The sequence below is a fragment of the Equus caballus genome, chromosome 3 (assembly GCF_041296265.1).
Source record: "Equus caballus isolate H_3958 breed thoroughbred chromosome 3, TB-T2T, whole genome shotgun sequence".
Classification (NCBI taxonomy): domain Eukaryota; kingdom Metazoa; phylum Chordata; class Mammalia; order Perissodactyla; family Equidae; genus Equus; species Equus caballus.
This window is the reverse complement of record NC_091686.1, coordinates 113,124,059-113,143,042: the sequence shown is the minus strand read 5'-3', so window position 1 is coordinate 113,143,042 and position 18,984 is coordinate 113,124,059. Positions and strand designations below refer to the sequence as shown.

Below are 18,984 nucleotides of genomic sequence, written 5' to 3'. Positions count from 1 at the left end.
GCTAACGTACTCATATACCCTCAAAAATGTAAAATAAAATCTCTTACTTACATTATTAGACATCATGATAGTAAGCAGTGACTTGTTGTGTGAGTTAAAAGCTACATTGAGAGTTGTTGCTTGAACCATTATAAGAATTGCATGCAAAACTAGCAGTAAGTGATGTCAAGGAAAAAACTTAAGTCTGTTATCATATTATATTAGTAGATAATAATTTAAAATTTTGACAGTAAATAATGGGAGAAAAAGACGACAATGCTTTTTAAATCAAGTCTTACATAAGTATTTTATTATCTTTATAATTTCTCTGTTAGCTATAGTTGATATAAATTTGACAGGATAAGATGTATGCAACCCATATGAAACAAACAAAAGCAGAAAGGAATCTCTGTGCAGCCAATCACCAAGACTGTGCATCCTGGGACATGGTGGTCATGTTCGCTACGGTCTCTGGCACTTGGCACAAAGCCCGGGAAACAGGACCTCAAAAAGTTTGTTAAATAAATGGAATGAATTATGGTAAATACTGAAAGAAGAGATTTATATATATATATACAGTCTAAATTAAGATAATTTGCATGCTAAAATAGAACAGAACACAAAGTAAAAGTTAGTCTGGAAGTGATTTTCCTCTATGGGTCTTCAGGGGATGGGGAATGTAAGACAGTAAGAAATGTCTGAAAATAAAGATTCTCCTTCCTACGTCGTTTTTGAACACATCCACAAGTTGCAGAATTACAGTCATATACATATGGAATGCTTTAAGTTAGAACAGTAACCGTTTTACTTCATTGTACTTGGAACAAGCTTTTACTCTCACAGAAACCTTCCTACTTAGTCCTTTAACTTCCCAAGTATTAATCCAATTCTTGCCAGTATCACTCTCTCGGAGACAGTATGAAAAAAATCACATGACACATTTCTGTGAACGCATTCTGATTCCACATGGAACTTCAGTGCAGGTGCATGTGTCTGTAAATATGTATGTACGGCTACACACAGATGGACACTGTGTTATATAGTAAAGCACTTACTCTCTGAAAGAAAAGCTTTAAGATCAGAAAGGAGGAGGGGGAAATAAAACCTCTAAAATTCCTCCCCAACCAATTTCAAATTTTACTTCTGATGAATTGGATACATTTTAAGTCCATTTTAAGTCCAAGTTTTAAACAAAGAATTCTTTGTTTAAAGATAACTTCAGGAAAAATTCCAATGCAAGTACAAAAGTTATATAGATACACATAAATGTAAAGTATATATAAATACACTATACTTCTATCCTAAAATCCTTCCTTATAATCAGTTACACTGAGACTAGAACTGTTTTCTAGCAGTGAAGACGGTCATGCATACGTGAGGCTCTTTAAATTAATTTACAAATATCATAACCAATTTCTCAAAAGAAAGTAGATTATTTCACATTAATCTTCAGGATAAACACACACACACACACACACATCTTTAAATCTGAGAAACAGCTAACAAATAAAATAATGCAGAATACGCATTAACTGGTGGAATTTCTAGTAAGTCTAAAAGGATACAGACATAGAGAACGGCCATGAAAAAGTGCGGAATCACCCCGATGTGGGCTCTCTTTCTTTCTTTAGGCTCTGTTGCTGTCCAATAGAGAGCATCTAATATATCTTGTCCAAATGATGAAAACAGACGATCTGCTACCTAAAGAAAACATTATTGACAAGGTGTTTCTTAATATTCCATTTAAATACGTCATTAAAATTCAGATACAACTCAAATACTGGTGATCTGACTTTTTAAATCCAACTAGAAGGTAAGTTCCAAAAGAGCAGAGATGTTTGTTTCCTTATTTCCTGACATTTCTTTATTCTCTGACACACAGGGAGTACTCAAATTCTTGCATTATTTGAACGAGACTTTATCTAATTAACTATGTTTGTAATAAGGAAAGTCCCACATGGTAGCAAAAATAAAAGGGAGAGGACACATCATAATCAAAGTCCCTCTGGTTTTAACTCTTTAAATTCCAATTCAAGATTCAAATTTACATGTTTTGGGACAATGGATCATTTGACCCACTTGACGCACACCTAACATCTGTAAACAACAACAGCTGTAATTTGTTGGAGGTTTATTACACAGAATATGCAGATTTGCTTCCTAAAGACATTTTCAGGTATTGCTCTCCATGAACATAGTATGATACATGAAAAGAAGAAAGGATATAGGAGGGCACATCGTTCAGGATTCAGTGGGAATGTCACGTTCTAGGAGAGGGCTCTCCCAGACCATCCGATCACTATGGCTCCGTGCTCTCTAATGCCTCACCTGTCTTCTTCATCATGGTGTTTCTCATCTCCTAATACCTCCCGTTCACTGTCTCTCTCCCACCTGTAGCATATAAGCTCTGTGAGATCAGGCTTTGTTCTCGTCTGTATTGTCAGGGTTTAAGACAGTGCTTGGCACACAGCAAGTGTCAATGAAATATTTGCCAAATGCAGAATAATAGCTCCCACTTAGGAGCTCTTACCACATATGCCTGGCATTGTGCTAAGCCCTTTCTACGTTCTGTCTCATTTAATCCTCATAACTCTCCTAGTATCTCCATTTCACAGATGAGAGGCTGAGGATTAGAGACATTCAGCCACCAGCAGCTGTGTGTCGTGTGCAGGATAACAGGATCATAACCAGGACTGGAAGCAGTTTATCTCTAGACTAGAGCCTGGACTCTTGTCCACTGTGCTTAAACCATATCATCAGCTATAGTCTAGAGGTGAGTGTTTAAACCATTTCGATCAGCAATTCATGGATCCTTTTTCTTGGCCTATTTCCTAATCACAGTAATAATACCACCTTGTAGAGGGCCCTGTAAACCAGAAGGCATGCACATTAAGTGTAGGGGTGAGGAGAAGCCCTTATCACCCACACTCCCTAAGAGGGAAGGCAGTAAAGGAGACTAGTAGGGCCCTAGTATGTAGAGCCACTCAAACAGCAGAAGGTGAGGAGAGGAGGCCTCGGCTTTTCTCTTGGTGAGAGGGCGGGTAGAGCATGATGGCTACGGCACTTCACAAACTGCACCCAGGCCCGCTGTCCGTCTTGATACGGGCTTAACTTATGTCTATTGTCTGTGCCATTGGTTTGACCTACATCCTCAAGCCTGGCATGCCTATTTTTCTGGAAGCAGAATTGTAATGTTCTAATTTTCAGCCAGCTTCCTTCCATATGGCGTCAAAGCACGTAATCAATAATCCTTCTACGGCAAGAGGTAGGGGGAGAGAATTTCATTGGAGCCAAAGTGAGCACACTATCCTGGGAGGGCAGCCTTCACAAAGGAACCACGCCCTCTGTAAAAGGGTGATTTTCAGCACACTTGTATAGCCCGTCCCAACAAAGAGACCTACCCCAAGCATGACATTGCTTGATGGGGCAAAGCAAGTGTCCAGCAACAAGCCTACAGCAGGAAGCTGGGGGGGTTCAAACCATCTCGGTCGTGGACTGGGGAGTAGCCAGGATAGTTAGAGCTCCATGGCTCTGTAAAGAGATGGGAAGCCCTCATCTCCTACAGCGACGCAGCCTCAGAGCAGAAATCTGTCCACTCATTAGGAAAACTCCACTCGTGACTAACTGAAAAGACAGGGCAACCTCACTTGTGTCCCCAAAAAGTACTATAGGAAAACACAATTTGAATCTTAAAAGTTTATTACTTAACCTAGAGTAGCTTACCATTTAAAAACTTATGAAGATTCTGCCTATAAACCAAAGCACTTTTTTGCTTCATGTAATTGCTTATTTTTTGTATAAATGCGGACTTTCACAGTGACTGCTTTAAAGTGAGGTATATTGTATTAAAAATGTTAAGTACTTACAGAGATTGGGAAACTTACATTTACTTGCCCTATGTAAAAATTTCAAAACAATTTAAAATGTAAATCTACTGGAGCAAACACAGATAATCCTAACACATTCTTCATAATTTTTAAAGTTTTGGCAAAAAGCACACAGGGGTTTCCAATGAATTTGTGAAACAAACTTCCCTCCCATTTGACAATTTACGTTCTCAAGGGAGTCCCAGCTGGAAACGTCCAGGCAGCAGGTGCCCACCTTCCCTTTTCAAGGACACATCACGTCCTCAGGACCTGAGACTCTAAGTGTGTCCCAGGACCCACAGCACAGGCACCTCTGTTAGAAAGGCAGACTCTCCAGTCCCAGCCCAGACCCACTAAATCAGAATGTGCATTGTAACAAGGTCCTCAAGTGACGGTACGAAAACTAAAGGCCAGAAGCACTGTTACCAGAGCCGGTAGGAAAGTACTGTGTACTGGAAGCTGGCAGTTGTGTGCTGTCGCCCACGCCTGTGCAGGCTGGGAGCTGGACTTCCGGGCAGTCAGTGAGGGCCTCACCTCAAGCATGTTGTAGATGATGTAGAGCTTGATGACCGACTGCCCCCGTATCAGGTGATACATCATGGAGTAGTCGACATAGTGCATCATGAAATAGCAGATGACCAAAATGACGCCCTTCAAAATGTCACACACCTGGGCAGGCTGGAGCAAACGTCTGTCCCTGAAACATATAAAAAGGAATAAAAATATGAGTTTTATTTAATATGTTCCCCAAATAAATCATCTTTACTGGACATACACTGGCATATAAAGCTAATGAGAATTAGGCTGATCTTTTAAAAACTTCAAACTAACAAGGGAAGTTACACTGACTGACACTCAACAATGTGCAATTTCCTGCCCAAGTTCAGACTATGAAGATATTCAACCAGAACAGCTATTAGAAGTGGGCAGCCTCACCAAGTGAACACCGAGGGCAGGCGTCTGCTAAGAGGGCTTTACAGCAGTGAGTGGACTGCCATGGTTATGACACAAGCCTCCACCCCTCACAAAGCCCTACAGCACGCTGGATCAGCCCTCTTCACACAATGTTAGCATTCTACGCACACTGCTTTGTATGTGTAGTTTTTATTTAACAGCATAACAGATTCTTCCACATGGGGTTCTTAAGGAACTCATATTTCTATGGCAGTGTAGTGTTCCACTGTGTGGATGCACCATAATTTATTTAATATATCACCGACAGATTTCTAAGTCTTTTGCAACTATAAACCATAATGCAATGTATATGTCATGGTTCATATATGACAGTGTATCTGTAGAATAAATTCCTAAAATTGAAATTTCAACGTTATGTTCGCTCGACATTTTGATAGAAGCAGGTGAACTGCCCTCTTTAGAGTTGTATCAATTTATACTTCCACTGGAAAAGCATGAGAAAGCCTGCAGCCCACGTGCAAGGATTCAGTGTTTGATCAACTTGTGGATCTTTGCCAATCCCTGGATCTGGTGAAAAATGGTATCTAGTACAGTTTCAATGTTAATTTCTCTCATTGGGAGACTGACATCTTTATATATTTAAGTTATTTATATTTTCCATGAATACTCTCAACAATCTTTTTCTTACTGGTTTGTAGGATAGCTTTTATATTACAGAAGTTAGTCCTCTGTGACATGAGCTGAAAATAGTTTTTTCCTAATTAATGTGAGAGGAATCATTCCTTACTTCTGAGGTCAGAGTATTAAGAGCTAAATCTAAATTATGAACGGGAACATCTTACTAACACAGCAAAAATACACGAGAAAAGAAGAAATTTAAGATTTCTTTCACTAGATACAAAATTACTGTGACAAGAATGGGAAAGATGCTCTAAGTCTACCGCAGGCTGATTCCTCAGGACAAAAATGGTCAGTCTCCTCTTCTGGCAGCTGTTATGTATAGTATAATCAATAAAAAGCCTCAAGAGTTTTCATTAGGAGCTGCAGAATCTCTTCATTTCCACCTTCGTGACAACATTCTAGCAGATACCTCAGGGGTGACCTCAGTTTCCAGCTGGCCATCAGCGTTCTGATCTACTTATTTGGTATTCCTTGGCTACCTATTCACTGGCGCTCTCTCTAATCCTAGTCCACATTCAACGGGCTCTTTCTGTCCAAAGACCCTTGTAGAGTTCAACAAGAAATCTGTAAGTTTTCCAAATGGCCACCTGGAACGGTGTTTTACAAGATAAGGGTGATGCACGCAGTGCCCATTCTGTGAGCAGTTGATACAGAACCTCACTGTTGTTTTCTACAATGCACACTGCACATGGTTTCAGCCAGGGATGAATGTGATCTGTTTACAGAGAGAATATGGGATATTCGCAAGTCCTGAAAAGAGGCAAGTTCTGTGAAGACTGTGTTCCAGGAAGGACTAGAAGTAGATGGGAAGACACTGGGCTGAACAAATGAGCCCAAATGGAGACACTGGTCAGAATCTTCTAAGTCAGACTACATGTCTTGAGACAGGCATAATAAACTGAGCGAAATTACTCTCAGCAGTTAAAGCTGAAGCTTTGGGCAAAACTGCATCAAGGATAAAGTTGATCAATCTCTACCCTCACTTCTCTGCCCCTTTCTTTTCTCCAGGCCATTTGTCTCTCCCAAGCAAACTCTGGCCCTCTTCTCCTCAGGGAACCCAGAGGAATCCTTATCTGTCATCTCCAACACCCAGCCCAGGACACAGACCGCTGCCCAGAGCTATCTGACTGTCAAGGGATTCCCTGCCCTGACACGCACAAGACTAAAAACGGAAGAGGTATTATATTTGTCAAGAGTTGAAGGTAAACAAATTTTTAATTCAAACAATGAGACAAGGACATATCTTGAACACTCTCGGGCTCCTGGCCTATGTATGTCTGTCTCCCCTGGGCTGGCCAGGGGACAAGCTGAAGCATCAGCCTGGAGGACTCCACCCAGCTGCTCCTCAGAAGTGCGGGCACAGCTGAGCGTACGCTGACAAGCACAAATCACAACGGTGTGGGCCTGTGCATTTGAGAACTAGAGGTCATGTTTTATGAGTTAAAGAAAATGATAGGAACGAAAACTAGGACGGTATTAATGAATTTGCATTGATTACCAAAATGATTTTGATAACTAATTAAAGTAGAACACTAGACTGAGAGTTTTGGGTACTAGATTGGCACCTAGTTAGCTAAGAGATCTCAGTCAAAGCAATTTTATTTAAGAGATAAAGGGCTTTTTAATATATATATATCCAACTGTTTCTTTATAAACATCTGCAACAAAGCAACGTGTTAGTATATCTATGGAGGAATATTATATTTAATACAAACTATTGTTAGAAATTAGAGCTCTACCAAACATTGCAAATATATATCCCAAAATAACACAATACCACACATTTTAAACCAAAATCATAATAAATAAAACTTAAAAATTTAGCATAAACAACCTTAATTTAGCTTTATCTTGTGTAGGAATAAACCAGGTTGTAAAAACAAGAGAAAAGTTGTAAAAACAACAGAAAATTTGTAGAAACACCCTATACTACAATCCACAGTTACTACATGGCAGGCACCATTCTGGGCTCTTTGCATATATCCATTTTAGTTTTCACAATAATCCGATGAGGACGGTACTATCCAGCCCAAGTTTACAGATGAGGCAAAGAGTAGCCAAGAACATGCTTGCAACCTGTACAGTTAATAAGTTAAGAAACGGACAGCAGTTAAGAAGTGGGAGCAGGGACCTGAACCTTGGCACTCTGCTCCAGAACACATCTCTTCATTACCATCTATCTTTCTAGACTTTTCTCTAAAAGCACTTTTAAACTTACAGGAATCAACAATTCAGTACCTTTTATCTTTCAGCGTAATTTAATACTGTATAATTTATCACTGTACTGTCGTCCTTCAGAAAAATTGTGCTAAAAACCAAGTATATCTACCATTTTTGCTCTTGATTTCTAAAAAGAGAAAAAACAGGACTATATTCCACTGGATCCACTGCTTTTTGTGCCTTTCCTTCTCTGGTGATAATCTTCCATTGCTAACATCATAATTGATTGCTACAGAGATGACTCTGATTTTCAAAACTAAGAAGTATTATTCAAATCAAAAATAAAAGCAGCAGAATTCTTAAGAAACAAGGGTCTTGTTTTCATATAAATGTCCCTGTTAATGAAAAAGAAAATTTGCAAAAATAAAAAATTGTTTCTAAGGTAGCATCTAAAAAGACATCTGTACATAGCATGGCCTCTCTGAATAAGAAAAGATCTAACCTCAAAACAAGTTCACCTGGTTAAAACACCTTGAGCCAGTCCCAGTATTTGTTTCCTTCTCTGCTGGGATATTTTTAGATGGCTATCTGATAAGCATTTCAAACCCCATAAGAAGCTTATCCTCAGCTCTGCTAATCAACTCTGAATTGGCCTTTGAACAATACTTTCAGCCCGAAGTTCTTCCTTATAAACACCTGCTAAATAGCAGTTACCGGCAATTCATCTTGCAAATACTGAAAATTCCAAACGAACGCATAAATAAGTGGAGTAAACTGCTGGACAAAGTGAAAACCCACTAATCTAATGTACAGGTTGGCTGCGAGTTAGGCAAGACAAGTAGGATTAAACAAGATATTCAACAGAACTTAAAAATTTTTTAAATTTTCAAGTTAAACTAATCTTAGATAACCCAAATTTTCTATATTTCTAAATTTTCTCTTTTACTCATTCAAGTACTTCCATTGGATTTTAAACAATTATCAATTAAAGTGTTTCAGTTGTTTCAAAGGGCTTGTAGATTTATGGTTCAGAATGATATAATAGACAAAGATGATCAAGGGTAGGCTTTTTCCTCCTCTCTTTAGGAGAAGATAATATACTAAGATTAAAGTAAAAACTAGCAGCAGACAGAAAGATCAGGAAGGAAAAGGAAGCAACACAAAGGAGCAAGAGGAATGGGATAATCTCTGCCTAGTTAAATGTAAAACATTAAATAGGGTTCTCATTTTTGAAACAAAAATCTTTTTATAATTTTTAAGCAAATTTAAATAAAATGGATTAAGATGTTTTCACTTAATTACAAAACTGAAATTTTTAAATCTTAACTTTTTGTAACATACGGTAGAAAAATAATTACTACATGCTTAAACTGATTAAAGTTTTCCTTGGGCTTTAAAATAATTTCAGACTATCCTAGGAAAACATAACTGGTTTTATACAGCTATGTTCAGTGTTTGGAGCGATGCAAAATAAAAACTGCTTATATGGAAGGAACTAGGCTCAGGTGACTGCTGAGGCGTCAGGGATGAAGTATTTGCTGTTAAGTCTAAACCAACACGTATAATTAAAGATCATTTTGTTGAGTGACTTTGCTATGTTAGGGGAGATCACGGTCAAATCTTGCGTAATTGTAAACTAAGTTTTACGACCACGTAAGGACAGTGAACCACATTTTCTTCCGCATATGTCCGTCCTCAAATGGCTATGTCTGCCTATGCTGTTTTGTTTTGTTATTTGTTTCATTATAATTAATATTCGTTTGTACTGATGTCAATTTCGCCAAGCGTATAGAAGGAAAAATCAGGGTTTACTCACCACAAGGAGTCCCTGTGACACCACATTCCACTCTATAAAGGAAGTGAAAGTGCTCCTCCCTTCGGTCTGATTTACGAGAGAGAAAGAAAGAGAGAAGGTTGTAATGTTGCTACGCTACTTAGAGCGTCATGGTGAGGAAACAGGGAAAACAAAACCTGAGGTTACAAAGACTTGCTAACAAAACAAATACACTGCCCTCTACAGATCAGCCACGAAGATCAGCCCTGGTATGAGGAAATAACAGACAGTTTGTTTCCCCAGAGAAAGTTACCAAGAGCTCTCCCTGCATGCATTACAGGGGTGGCCTTAACCACTTGGGGCAAAATTAAGGCTTACATCTAAAAAGAGAAAAGTCTATTTTGTGTGTGTCTGTGAGAAGTTAATTTTAAGTAAAATTATCTTGAAGGAGGTGAAGAATACAGAGGAAACCAAGCAGGTTAAGAAACTCTGAAGTATTTGAAATTCATAGTTCTTCTGTGAGACAAGAGTTCCTATGGGGTATTCTCCAAAAACAAAAAAACAAAAGAAGCCATCAACTCAAATAAGAATTATGCCTCAAACAGAGGTGAGAGATCAGAAAATTTGCTTGCACATATTTTATTTGCTCTAATAGTAAAAGAAAAATACTCCAGCATTTATTACTTAAATCTACTCTATACTTATTACTGTCTAAAATGTTTTAGGCAAAGTTTTTTTAAGAAAACTATCAGTTCTTGGTACTAAATAGTATCGTTCTTCTCTATAATCTCCCTCAACTTTCGACTCAAACGTGACTATATTTCTAAAACACAAAATGAAGTCACAAGTTTGAGGAAGAAAAAGGATTCACGAAAACAGCAGGTAAGTTAAAAACAGTCATACAATTAGTTATTCTTTATTTATTCTTAAGTGAATTTGGAAAAATGATGTCTGATACCTCTTTAGCATACTAGAGAGCAGTCTACTTTTCTAAAAAATAAAATACTTTCCTTCTTCTAAGAAACACAGATACCTCTTATAATGAATCAAAACCATTCTGATTTCCACATCCTTGTCATTAAAAAAACTATCCTAATTCAAGAAGTTTCTCCAACGTTTTTCTAAAATGATACTACCCTGTCTGGGAAAAAGGGAAGAAAAACATACATGAAACCACTTTTAAAGAATCTGGATGTGTTTATTTTAGTCTATGGCAAGATATTTTGGGGCAAAGATTTTTCAAGATTGTTAATTCATTAGCAATATTCTTCCTCTAAGTATTCTTGAGATTACTAAGGACAGATGTAACTTTTTATGGAAGCAGTGCATGCTTCACAGACAACACACACACAACTACTGAGTCAAGATAATTACCCTGCCAACATCTCAAAATGAACAATAATTAACAGGGTCAAAAGCTGGCAAAACGCCCGCCAGTGGAGCGATCGCAGTGAAGGCTGGGTTTCCTCAGCGGCTGCAGGACTGCCCTGGCCCTCCGCCTTAGGGAGAGATGGAAAGATGGAGAGTCTACCTAGTTGTCGGTACTGGCAAAAAACCAAAACCAAAACCAAAAACCATGGCAAGTTTGCAGAAGATTTAGAAATAGGTTCAAAGAATAATTCTAAAGCAGGAAATCTGCAAGGCTGTCAGCTTTCAAAAGCCTCTCACAAATGCTGTACCAGATATAACTCTGCAAGTTGAGGCAGCGAGAACACTAATATCAAACATGCGAAGAGGCAACACGACTGCTCTCCTGCTAATGTGACACTGAAACAAATGGCACCGGAGAGAGCAAAGAGTTACTGCTTTCATGGCGGCACCTTCATTACTTTGACAAATATCCCTTTTCTCCCTTTTTGGGAGTAATTTCAAAGAAGTAAGAAACTAGGAAGATAGCAACATTTTTTTTTCAGAAATAGGACTGAAATACAGGAGTGTGAGTAAAAGAAAACAGAAAAAACAAAATGATCAACTTCTTTGCTGGTCTCTTTAATTTCTTCTTATCCCTTTGAAAAAAGTCAAGTCAGACTGAAGGAAAGAGCACTTTTTGCTTGCTGAAAAAGACGGAACATGAAACAGCTATAGTCAAGACAAATAACCTTTAATGGAAGTAGAGAATGTGGAAGCTATAAGAAGGCAGAATTTGGCTATTTCTGAATAATAATTTTGTAAAAGTAAAATATATTTTTATATTCCTAAAATATCTTAAAATCTTAGACATAATATTAACAATCTTGTTAATACAATTTTTCATGTTATATTTCAAATTTCAACTATTTCAAATTTGGTGATTTTAAAAATATTGCTCAAAAAGATACTGTTTTCTAAATTGCTCAAAGAAAACATAAATTGCAACCCATATTATTACTCTCAGCACAAATGACTCAATTTTGATAAAGAATACTCAAGGCACTAGGACAGCAAGGCAGTATTCTCATATTCTGTGTAATCTGGCCTACACTCATGAAGAGTATTTAAAATTGCTTAAGTTCTGTTATATAATTTTAACTGCATTTCACGTTTTATATACGTCATATATTTATTTGTGACAGCATAAAATGTAATTTCTCAGTTGACCCAAATTACAGAAATCGTGTGCAGAGGAATGCTTAACAGAGTCTTTATGCAGCATGTAACAAGTGGCCCTCTAGTGTCATTTTAGCTATAAACTCAAACACAGAACACATTTTATCTAATTTTAAAATGTGACTCGAATTAATTTAGATTGACTAGTATTTTATTAAAGTAATATACAAAAGCAATCATCTTTACTTTATATCTTAGAAGATCTAGAAAAGGTTGGCTCCAGGGACCATTAGCTACTCTCAATAAAGCAAATGGAGTAGAGGATTGAAGATTTCCCAGCTCCCTGAAACATCTCTTTTAGTTTTCAGAACGAACAGTCAAAGACTTCTCTAATGCTACTTTGGTGGCCTGCTTCCGCAAGTGACAAGGGACACACAGAAACGACACCATTCTAGATGCCTGTGCAATAAGATAGGTCTTCAAATAAAAGTCTAAAGAAAGAGGCCCGTGGGGAACACTGGCAAAGCACCACTGTGACTTACTCGGTGGACACCCACTGTAATAACACACCCAAGGAAGGAGCCACTCCAGAAGGGAGAGAGCTTTTAGGTGACATATCCTTTTAATATTTTATCTCATCATGCCAACAGCCACATAGAACACGATGTCTTTGAAAGCCATTCACTGAAAGGTGGCTAGAACACAAACTTGCCTCACACTGTTGCTCAAAGAACAACTAAAAGTAATCTAGCTCATCGTGTACACGTGAACACCGCTCCATGGCATTAGTTATTTCACGCCAGGTAGTTTCACCAAACTATCCAAATTTCCATGTGTCATCCTTGTTAGGCAGTCACACATGAAGATTTATATTTAGTAGTTTTATTAGATTTTCTTTTTCTGGTCTTCTGAAAAGATAACTGAAAAAACCGCGATTTTATTGACCTCCCAATAATGATAAAAGAAAATAGTACAGGGGCCGACCCCGTGGCAGAGTGGTTAAGTTCACGCACTCCAGCAGGCGGCCCCGTGTTTCGTTGGTTTGAATCCTGGGCGCGGACGTGGCACTGCTCATCAGACCACGCTGAGGCAGCGTCCCACATGCCACAACTAGAAGGACCCACAACGAAGAATACACAACTATGTACCGGGGGGCTTTGGGGAGAAAAAGGAAAAAATAAAATCTTACACACAAAAAAAGAAAATAGTACAGTCATGTGCGGCTTACCAACAGGGATATGTTCTGAGAAATGCACCATGAAATAATTTGGTTATGTGAACATCAGAGTGCACTTACACCAATCTACACGGTACAGCCTGCTACACACCTAGGCTACGTGGTACTAATCTCACTGGACCACTGTCGCACACACAGTTCGCACTGACTGAAACGTCACTGTGCAGAGCACGACTGTCCATGACATTAGGCTTTGTTACTATTAACATACTGTGCTACAGAGGCCCGCCCGGTGGCGCAGCGGTTAAGTTCGCACATTCTGCTTCGCCGGCCTGGGGTTTGCCAGGTCAGATCCAGGGTGCAGACCCAGGCACCGCTTGTCAGGCCATGCTGCGGCAGGTGTCCCACATATAACGGAGGGGAAGATGGGCATGAATGTTAGCTCAGGGTTAATCTTCCTCAAAAAAAACAAAACAAAACAAAACTATGCTACAAATGTCTTTAAAAAGGTTTATTAATAAGAATAAAGGCTTCTTAAAAACTCTCCCAAAGGTATAAAGGATGTACCTGAATATCTTAAAGCTGATGGTTAAATTCCTAAAAAGATCCCCCTATTTGATTAACATGTAATTAATAAAATATGAAACATAATTTTCTCAGTCTGGAAGGTGAGGTTACAGAATGTAAAGTATCACATATAACAACGATGTGATCTTACTTCTAATTGTTTTACCCTATGCAATCTTGCAAAAAAGAATTTTTACTCTTTTCACAATATGATCATGATCAATAAATTCTTCTAATATAAACTGGAAGAATTTCTTCCTTTATTAAAACTGATTAAGGCTCCTTTTTAAAGGGACTCGTGTTTATTCAGTGCTTACTAAACATTAAGTATATGCTCATTTACTACTTTAAAGAGAATCTTTTAGTCTTTAAAAGAAAAAAACTCAATGTATAATTCTGTATATTGACCAATAATTTTGTAACTCAGTTTCCATAGTGAAGTTATTGATAATAATTTCGTTAATTATATATTTTCTATGCTATGGAATAGTCACCTACTTTACAGTTAAATGAAGTTTCACATATTATTGTCCAGTTCAGAATTTTAAAACTTTCCAGAATGAAATGTATTTAGAAAAGTGATGCATGTTAGAAATGTCACTTGGGCAACTATGCTAAGAACTACATAAGAATGTCAGAGAGAGAATGACTAGACTGAGTCATTACTATTCAATACTAAATTACTATTTAGCATTGTACTATTACTAAACTACTATTCAATCTAAATTAATGACTCTGTGTAGTCATTCTATGACACGTTGACGTAACTGTACAAAGAAAGAAAACAGTAAAATCCAAACTACTTCAGACCTCAAAACCAACAGAGCACTAAGATTCATGTAAGCTTAACATTTTCACTTTACTGTTCCTAATCTTGGTAGAGAAGAAAGGGAAGGAAACTAATATTGTTCTGGTCTATTATGAACCAGGCACCATGCTGGACATTCTTTCTACATCTCCCAGTCTTTGTGGTACAAGATGCTGGGCTCTCAATATCCCCTTTATCTGATGGGGAAACAGGCTTAGAGGAGTTAGGTGGTTGACCACAACTCACCAGCTAATTGCTGTTGGGTTGGATGGACTAATCCTTCCCACTAGACAATGGTCTTTGAGAGTTTCTGCTCCCACAAATCAGAGGGAGTCCCACTTGTCATTGGTAACTAAGGCTTCTAGGCCACTAAGACAGTGACTCTCAAATGGGATGGAGGAGGAACCCCTACAGTAAGAGCTCTTTAGGAGATTCTGATATCACCGCCCCAACTCCGTCCCCACCTTACAGATGATGCCCAGGAGGCCAAGGGACTTCAAGAAAACAAAGGCACAGGGCAAGGTAGCAGAGAGGCAAGGAGGCCCTTGACTCTCATCCTCGCCCCATTCTTCTCTCCTATACAGCCTCTTGCATTCTTTTTTTTTTTTTAAAGATTTTATTTTTTTCCTTTTTCTCCCCAAAGCCCCCCAGTACATAGTTGTATATTCTTTGTTGTGGGTCCTTCTAGTTGTGGCATGTGGGATGCTGCCTCAGCATGGTTTGATGAGCAGTGCCATGTCCGTGCCCAGGATTTGAACCAACGAAACACTGGGCCGCCTGCAGCGGAGCGCGCGAACTTTAACCACTCAGCCACGGGGCCAGCCCCAGCCTCTTGCATTCTTAACTTTATTTTACTGGCCAAAGCAAAGTTCTGGTTCAAAAACATTCAGAAAAAAATGTGCACATAAAAAGTATAAATATTATATAAACATATTATGTAATATTCATTAAAAAGATAAACAGGTTTAGTTTATGCATTAAGGGCCAAAGTGTGAAATGAAACTGTATGAATTATCCCTATCTGCAGAACCTATCCAAGTGATTATTTAGTTTAACTACAAGGAGTAAAAATAATTTAAACATTTAAAATAGTTCATGATTTTAAACTTACCTGAAGCCATAGCAAGGCAGGGTGAAGAGCCTGAACAGTGCCAGGAAAACTCTTAAAGGAAGCAGGGTGAACACGTACAGAAATGCATCCAGGCACAGAAAGATTCCAAAAACCATGAGCTGGATTTTAAAAGGAGAGAAGAAAACAAAACAAAAATAAAATAAATATTTTTTAAATAACTGTAAATTAAAATTTCAAACAGTCAAGGAATTTCTAAATGTTGTGGGAAATTCATTTCTCATAACTTAGCTACAAAAATAAGAAGTTAACAGTTCTACTTGTGTATATGAGACATATTTTAATGAAAAATCCTTTTTTAAAGTACAAGTTTGTAGTTCTTCTCCCAGAGCCTCTGGTTTACCACCTACAGAAGGCAATTACTCAAAAGACAAGTTGCCCTTGACCAGAGCTATGAAACATCTCATGTGGCTTTCTGGGTACTTCCTTAAACTTTAAAGATATTACAGAAAACCTTTCAGATAAAGCTTTTTAACCCTCATTTTACTCTTCATAATTTTGCTGTTACCTGTTCATCAGACTGTTTCATGGACGGGAAAGACTATAATACATATTGACAAAATACTGTTTCTTTATGTTAAAAATTCGTAAAGTGTCTATTCATTTTAACACAACTTCATGTGCACTTGAACTTGCTGTACTCAGAAGGTATTACTCTTAGTTGAGGAGTAACTGCTGATGTTTGTATCTCTCCCCCTTTCTCGTGTACTTGCCACATTCTTCCCATTTTTGGGTAACATTATACATTTTCACCCATTAAATTTAAGACTGTATTTCACAGAAGGAGGGTGAAGTCTTTTGAAGGCTTGGAGAAGGAGTCACACCCAGGCCACCAAACCCTGCTATTGTAAAAGCAGTGACTTTCTGCATGTCTGACACCCAAACATGGTACGATATATATGCCCTCACACGTAACATTCCATGTGTCCTTAGTCAACAAATTGCCCTACATAAACATGGTAAGTAGCTAAAATCCACACTGCTACAGGCAGAATTACATTCCCCTCAAAAGTCACATGTTGAAAGCTTAACCCCTAGTACCTCAGAATGTGACTGTATCTGGAGATGGGGTCTTTAAAGAATTAAGTTAAAATGAAGTCATTAGGATGGGCCTTAAGCCAATATGACTGGTATCCTGAAAAGAAGAGGAAATTACAGATGCACACAGAGGGAAGACAACACAACAACACAGGGAGACAACGGCCATCTACGAGCCAAGAAGAGAGGCCTCAGAAGAAATCAACCCTGCTGACACCTCCATCTGGGACTTCCAGCCTCCAGAACTGTGAGAAAACAAATTTCTGTTGTTTAAGTCACCCAGTCTGTGGTACTTTGTTACAGCAGCCCCAGCAGACTAATACACACCTTTAAAAGAAAGGACACATTTTCTCAAAGAAAAAAAAAATATACATGTATATCTCTATGTACCAGGTTTCTTAATCAGAATATAGAGAGCCTAATAGTTTTGCTTTTTTTTTTTTTTAACAATTTAGACTTAGGCACAACAGTGGAAGTACAATGCTAAACTATGAAGTCATGTGCTGCAGACTACACTTTTTAGTCTTCCCTCCATGACAGTTGGTCAGTCAGCATGCTGTCTTTGTCGTCAGCACAGTCACAGTTTTGCGGCTGTTTCCTTGTTTTACACACAAAGGAATGTTGTAGAAGACTGAACAAGTAAAGCTAGTGGTTTTCGTTACTCTCCTGTCACTGAGAATCCTTTCCCCGTTTGCTGCTGGGCTGCCTGTTACACTCCAAAGGCAGAGACTGCCAGAAACCCACAGTTCCCAGAAGGTATTTCAGTGTGTATGCATAAGGAGACAGCACACCGGGAAGGAGAGTGAGTGGCTGTTATTCCTGTGACCTTATACTGGAAATGAACACATTACTCGTTCATCCAACATCTGCTAAGTTGTTATTATGGGCCAAGTAACATTCTCAACCCAGTGGGCACAAAGCCAGGCAGGACACCAGGATGGGGTTCCTGCCCTCAGCAAGCTCATTCGTATTTTAGCAGAGAGACATCAGCATGTAGACAAAGGAGGTCACTGCAGCGGTTACAGTTGCTATGACAGAACTAAGTATACAGGGAACAGGGGAGCCCTGGAGAGAGAATGGCCAACCCAGCTTGGAGAGATTTAGAAAAGGCTCCATGGAAGAGAGATCCTTAGTGACATCTGAGGAGATGAGGCTGTTGCCACATGGAGAGTGTGGACTGGGCAGAAGAAAGGGGGGGTGAGGGTGGGAGAGGGAAGGAAGCTCTCCAAGGGGAGGAAGCAAGAGCAGAGGAAGAGAGTAAATATGAAGACTAAATCTTTCTCTTAAAGAACAAAAGTATAGTCACCTTTCTTTGGCTTAGAAGAATCTGTATTAGTACCATTTATTGTAAACAACAGTAGCAAAAGTCTAATGGCCTTCCCCTTCACATTTTAAACCAGCCCCATAAACTCAATGGGCAAGCAATAATCTACCGCAAGCTGACCATGTAATGAGGACCTGGAGCTGTCAATACAATAGATCTCAACGTTAAAATGAAAGGAAAGCAAGTGGCTGTGATATAAAGAGATGTCAACAGAGTGGAAAGAAAGCATTCACATATGTGCCAACACACAATACATAAGAAAAGCCTTTCAGGGTTTGGAAATGTGGAGAAGTGAGCCAACTACAGTTCCTATTGTTCAGATGTTACGCATTCCCATAAAGTACAGCATCCTTTTAAATGCTTTACAAACGAAAATGAGAAAATTTCCTTAAAAAGTCAACACAACGTAACCCTGAAAACATTCATCCCTGAAGGAGGTAAAGAAACCCATGCTGGGCTTAGTGTGAGCCTGGCCCCCTACTGATGCTACAGGGCATACTCATTTAATTTACCTGGTGACCCAGAAGTCTGAAGGGGCTGTGAAAGAATGTCTCCTGCGTTCTCGGTCCTCCAGGTGAGGCGGTAACTGCTACTACCTAATCCTCCAACAGCTCTCTGAGGGAGCGATTGTCACCCCTGCCTGACACACAAGAAACCACAGCTCTGGCAGCTGAAGGCCTGCCCAAGGCTGTGGGGCAGAGCAAGGGAACTGGCGTTCCAGCCTGAGTCTGTCTGGTCCAAGGCCCTCCACTCTCTTTGAAGCAATTTGAGCAGAGCAAAAAGATCTTACTCACTATTTTTACTAGGCATAGGGGTTAAAGTAATTTTCTTTGTGCTAACTCATCTTTTGCCAATTTGCCTAGTGTCATAAAGATTGTAGAAATAATAGGCACTTAATGAATCAAACTTACGAAAGGCATGAAAATTTCACATATTTAGATTTATTGCTAGCTTTGAAAATGTTATTAAGAATTAAAAGCTTTGAATAGTATATATTATTAATGAGAATAATGTGTACAAGTCATGCGCCACATAATGAT

General features: G+C 38.7%; 1 protein-coding gene across 1 annotated transcript in view; it reads right to left on the bottom strand.

Moving 5' to 3' along the window:
* Positions 1-18,984, bottom strand: part of TAPT1 (transmembrane anterior posterior transformation 1) — a 62,068-nt gene that overhangs the window by 20,218 nt on the left and 22,866 nt on the right. Inside the window, exons 3-6 of the mRNA XM_023638315.2 lie at positions 15,565-15,683; positions 4,380-4,542; positions 1,545-1,680; positions 52-149 (exon numbers count right to left, since the gene is read on the bottom strand). Coding sequence (XP_023494083.2) covers positions 52-149; positions 1,545-1,680; positions 4,380-4,542; positions 15,565-15,683 — 516 coding nt within the window. The remainder of the gene's footprint in view (positions 1-51; positions 150-1,544; positions 1,681-4,379; positions 4,543-15,564; positions 15,684-18,984) is intronic.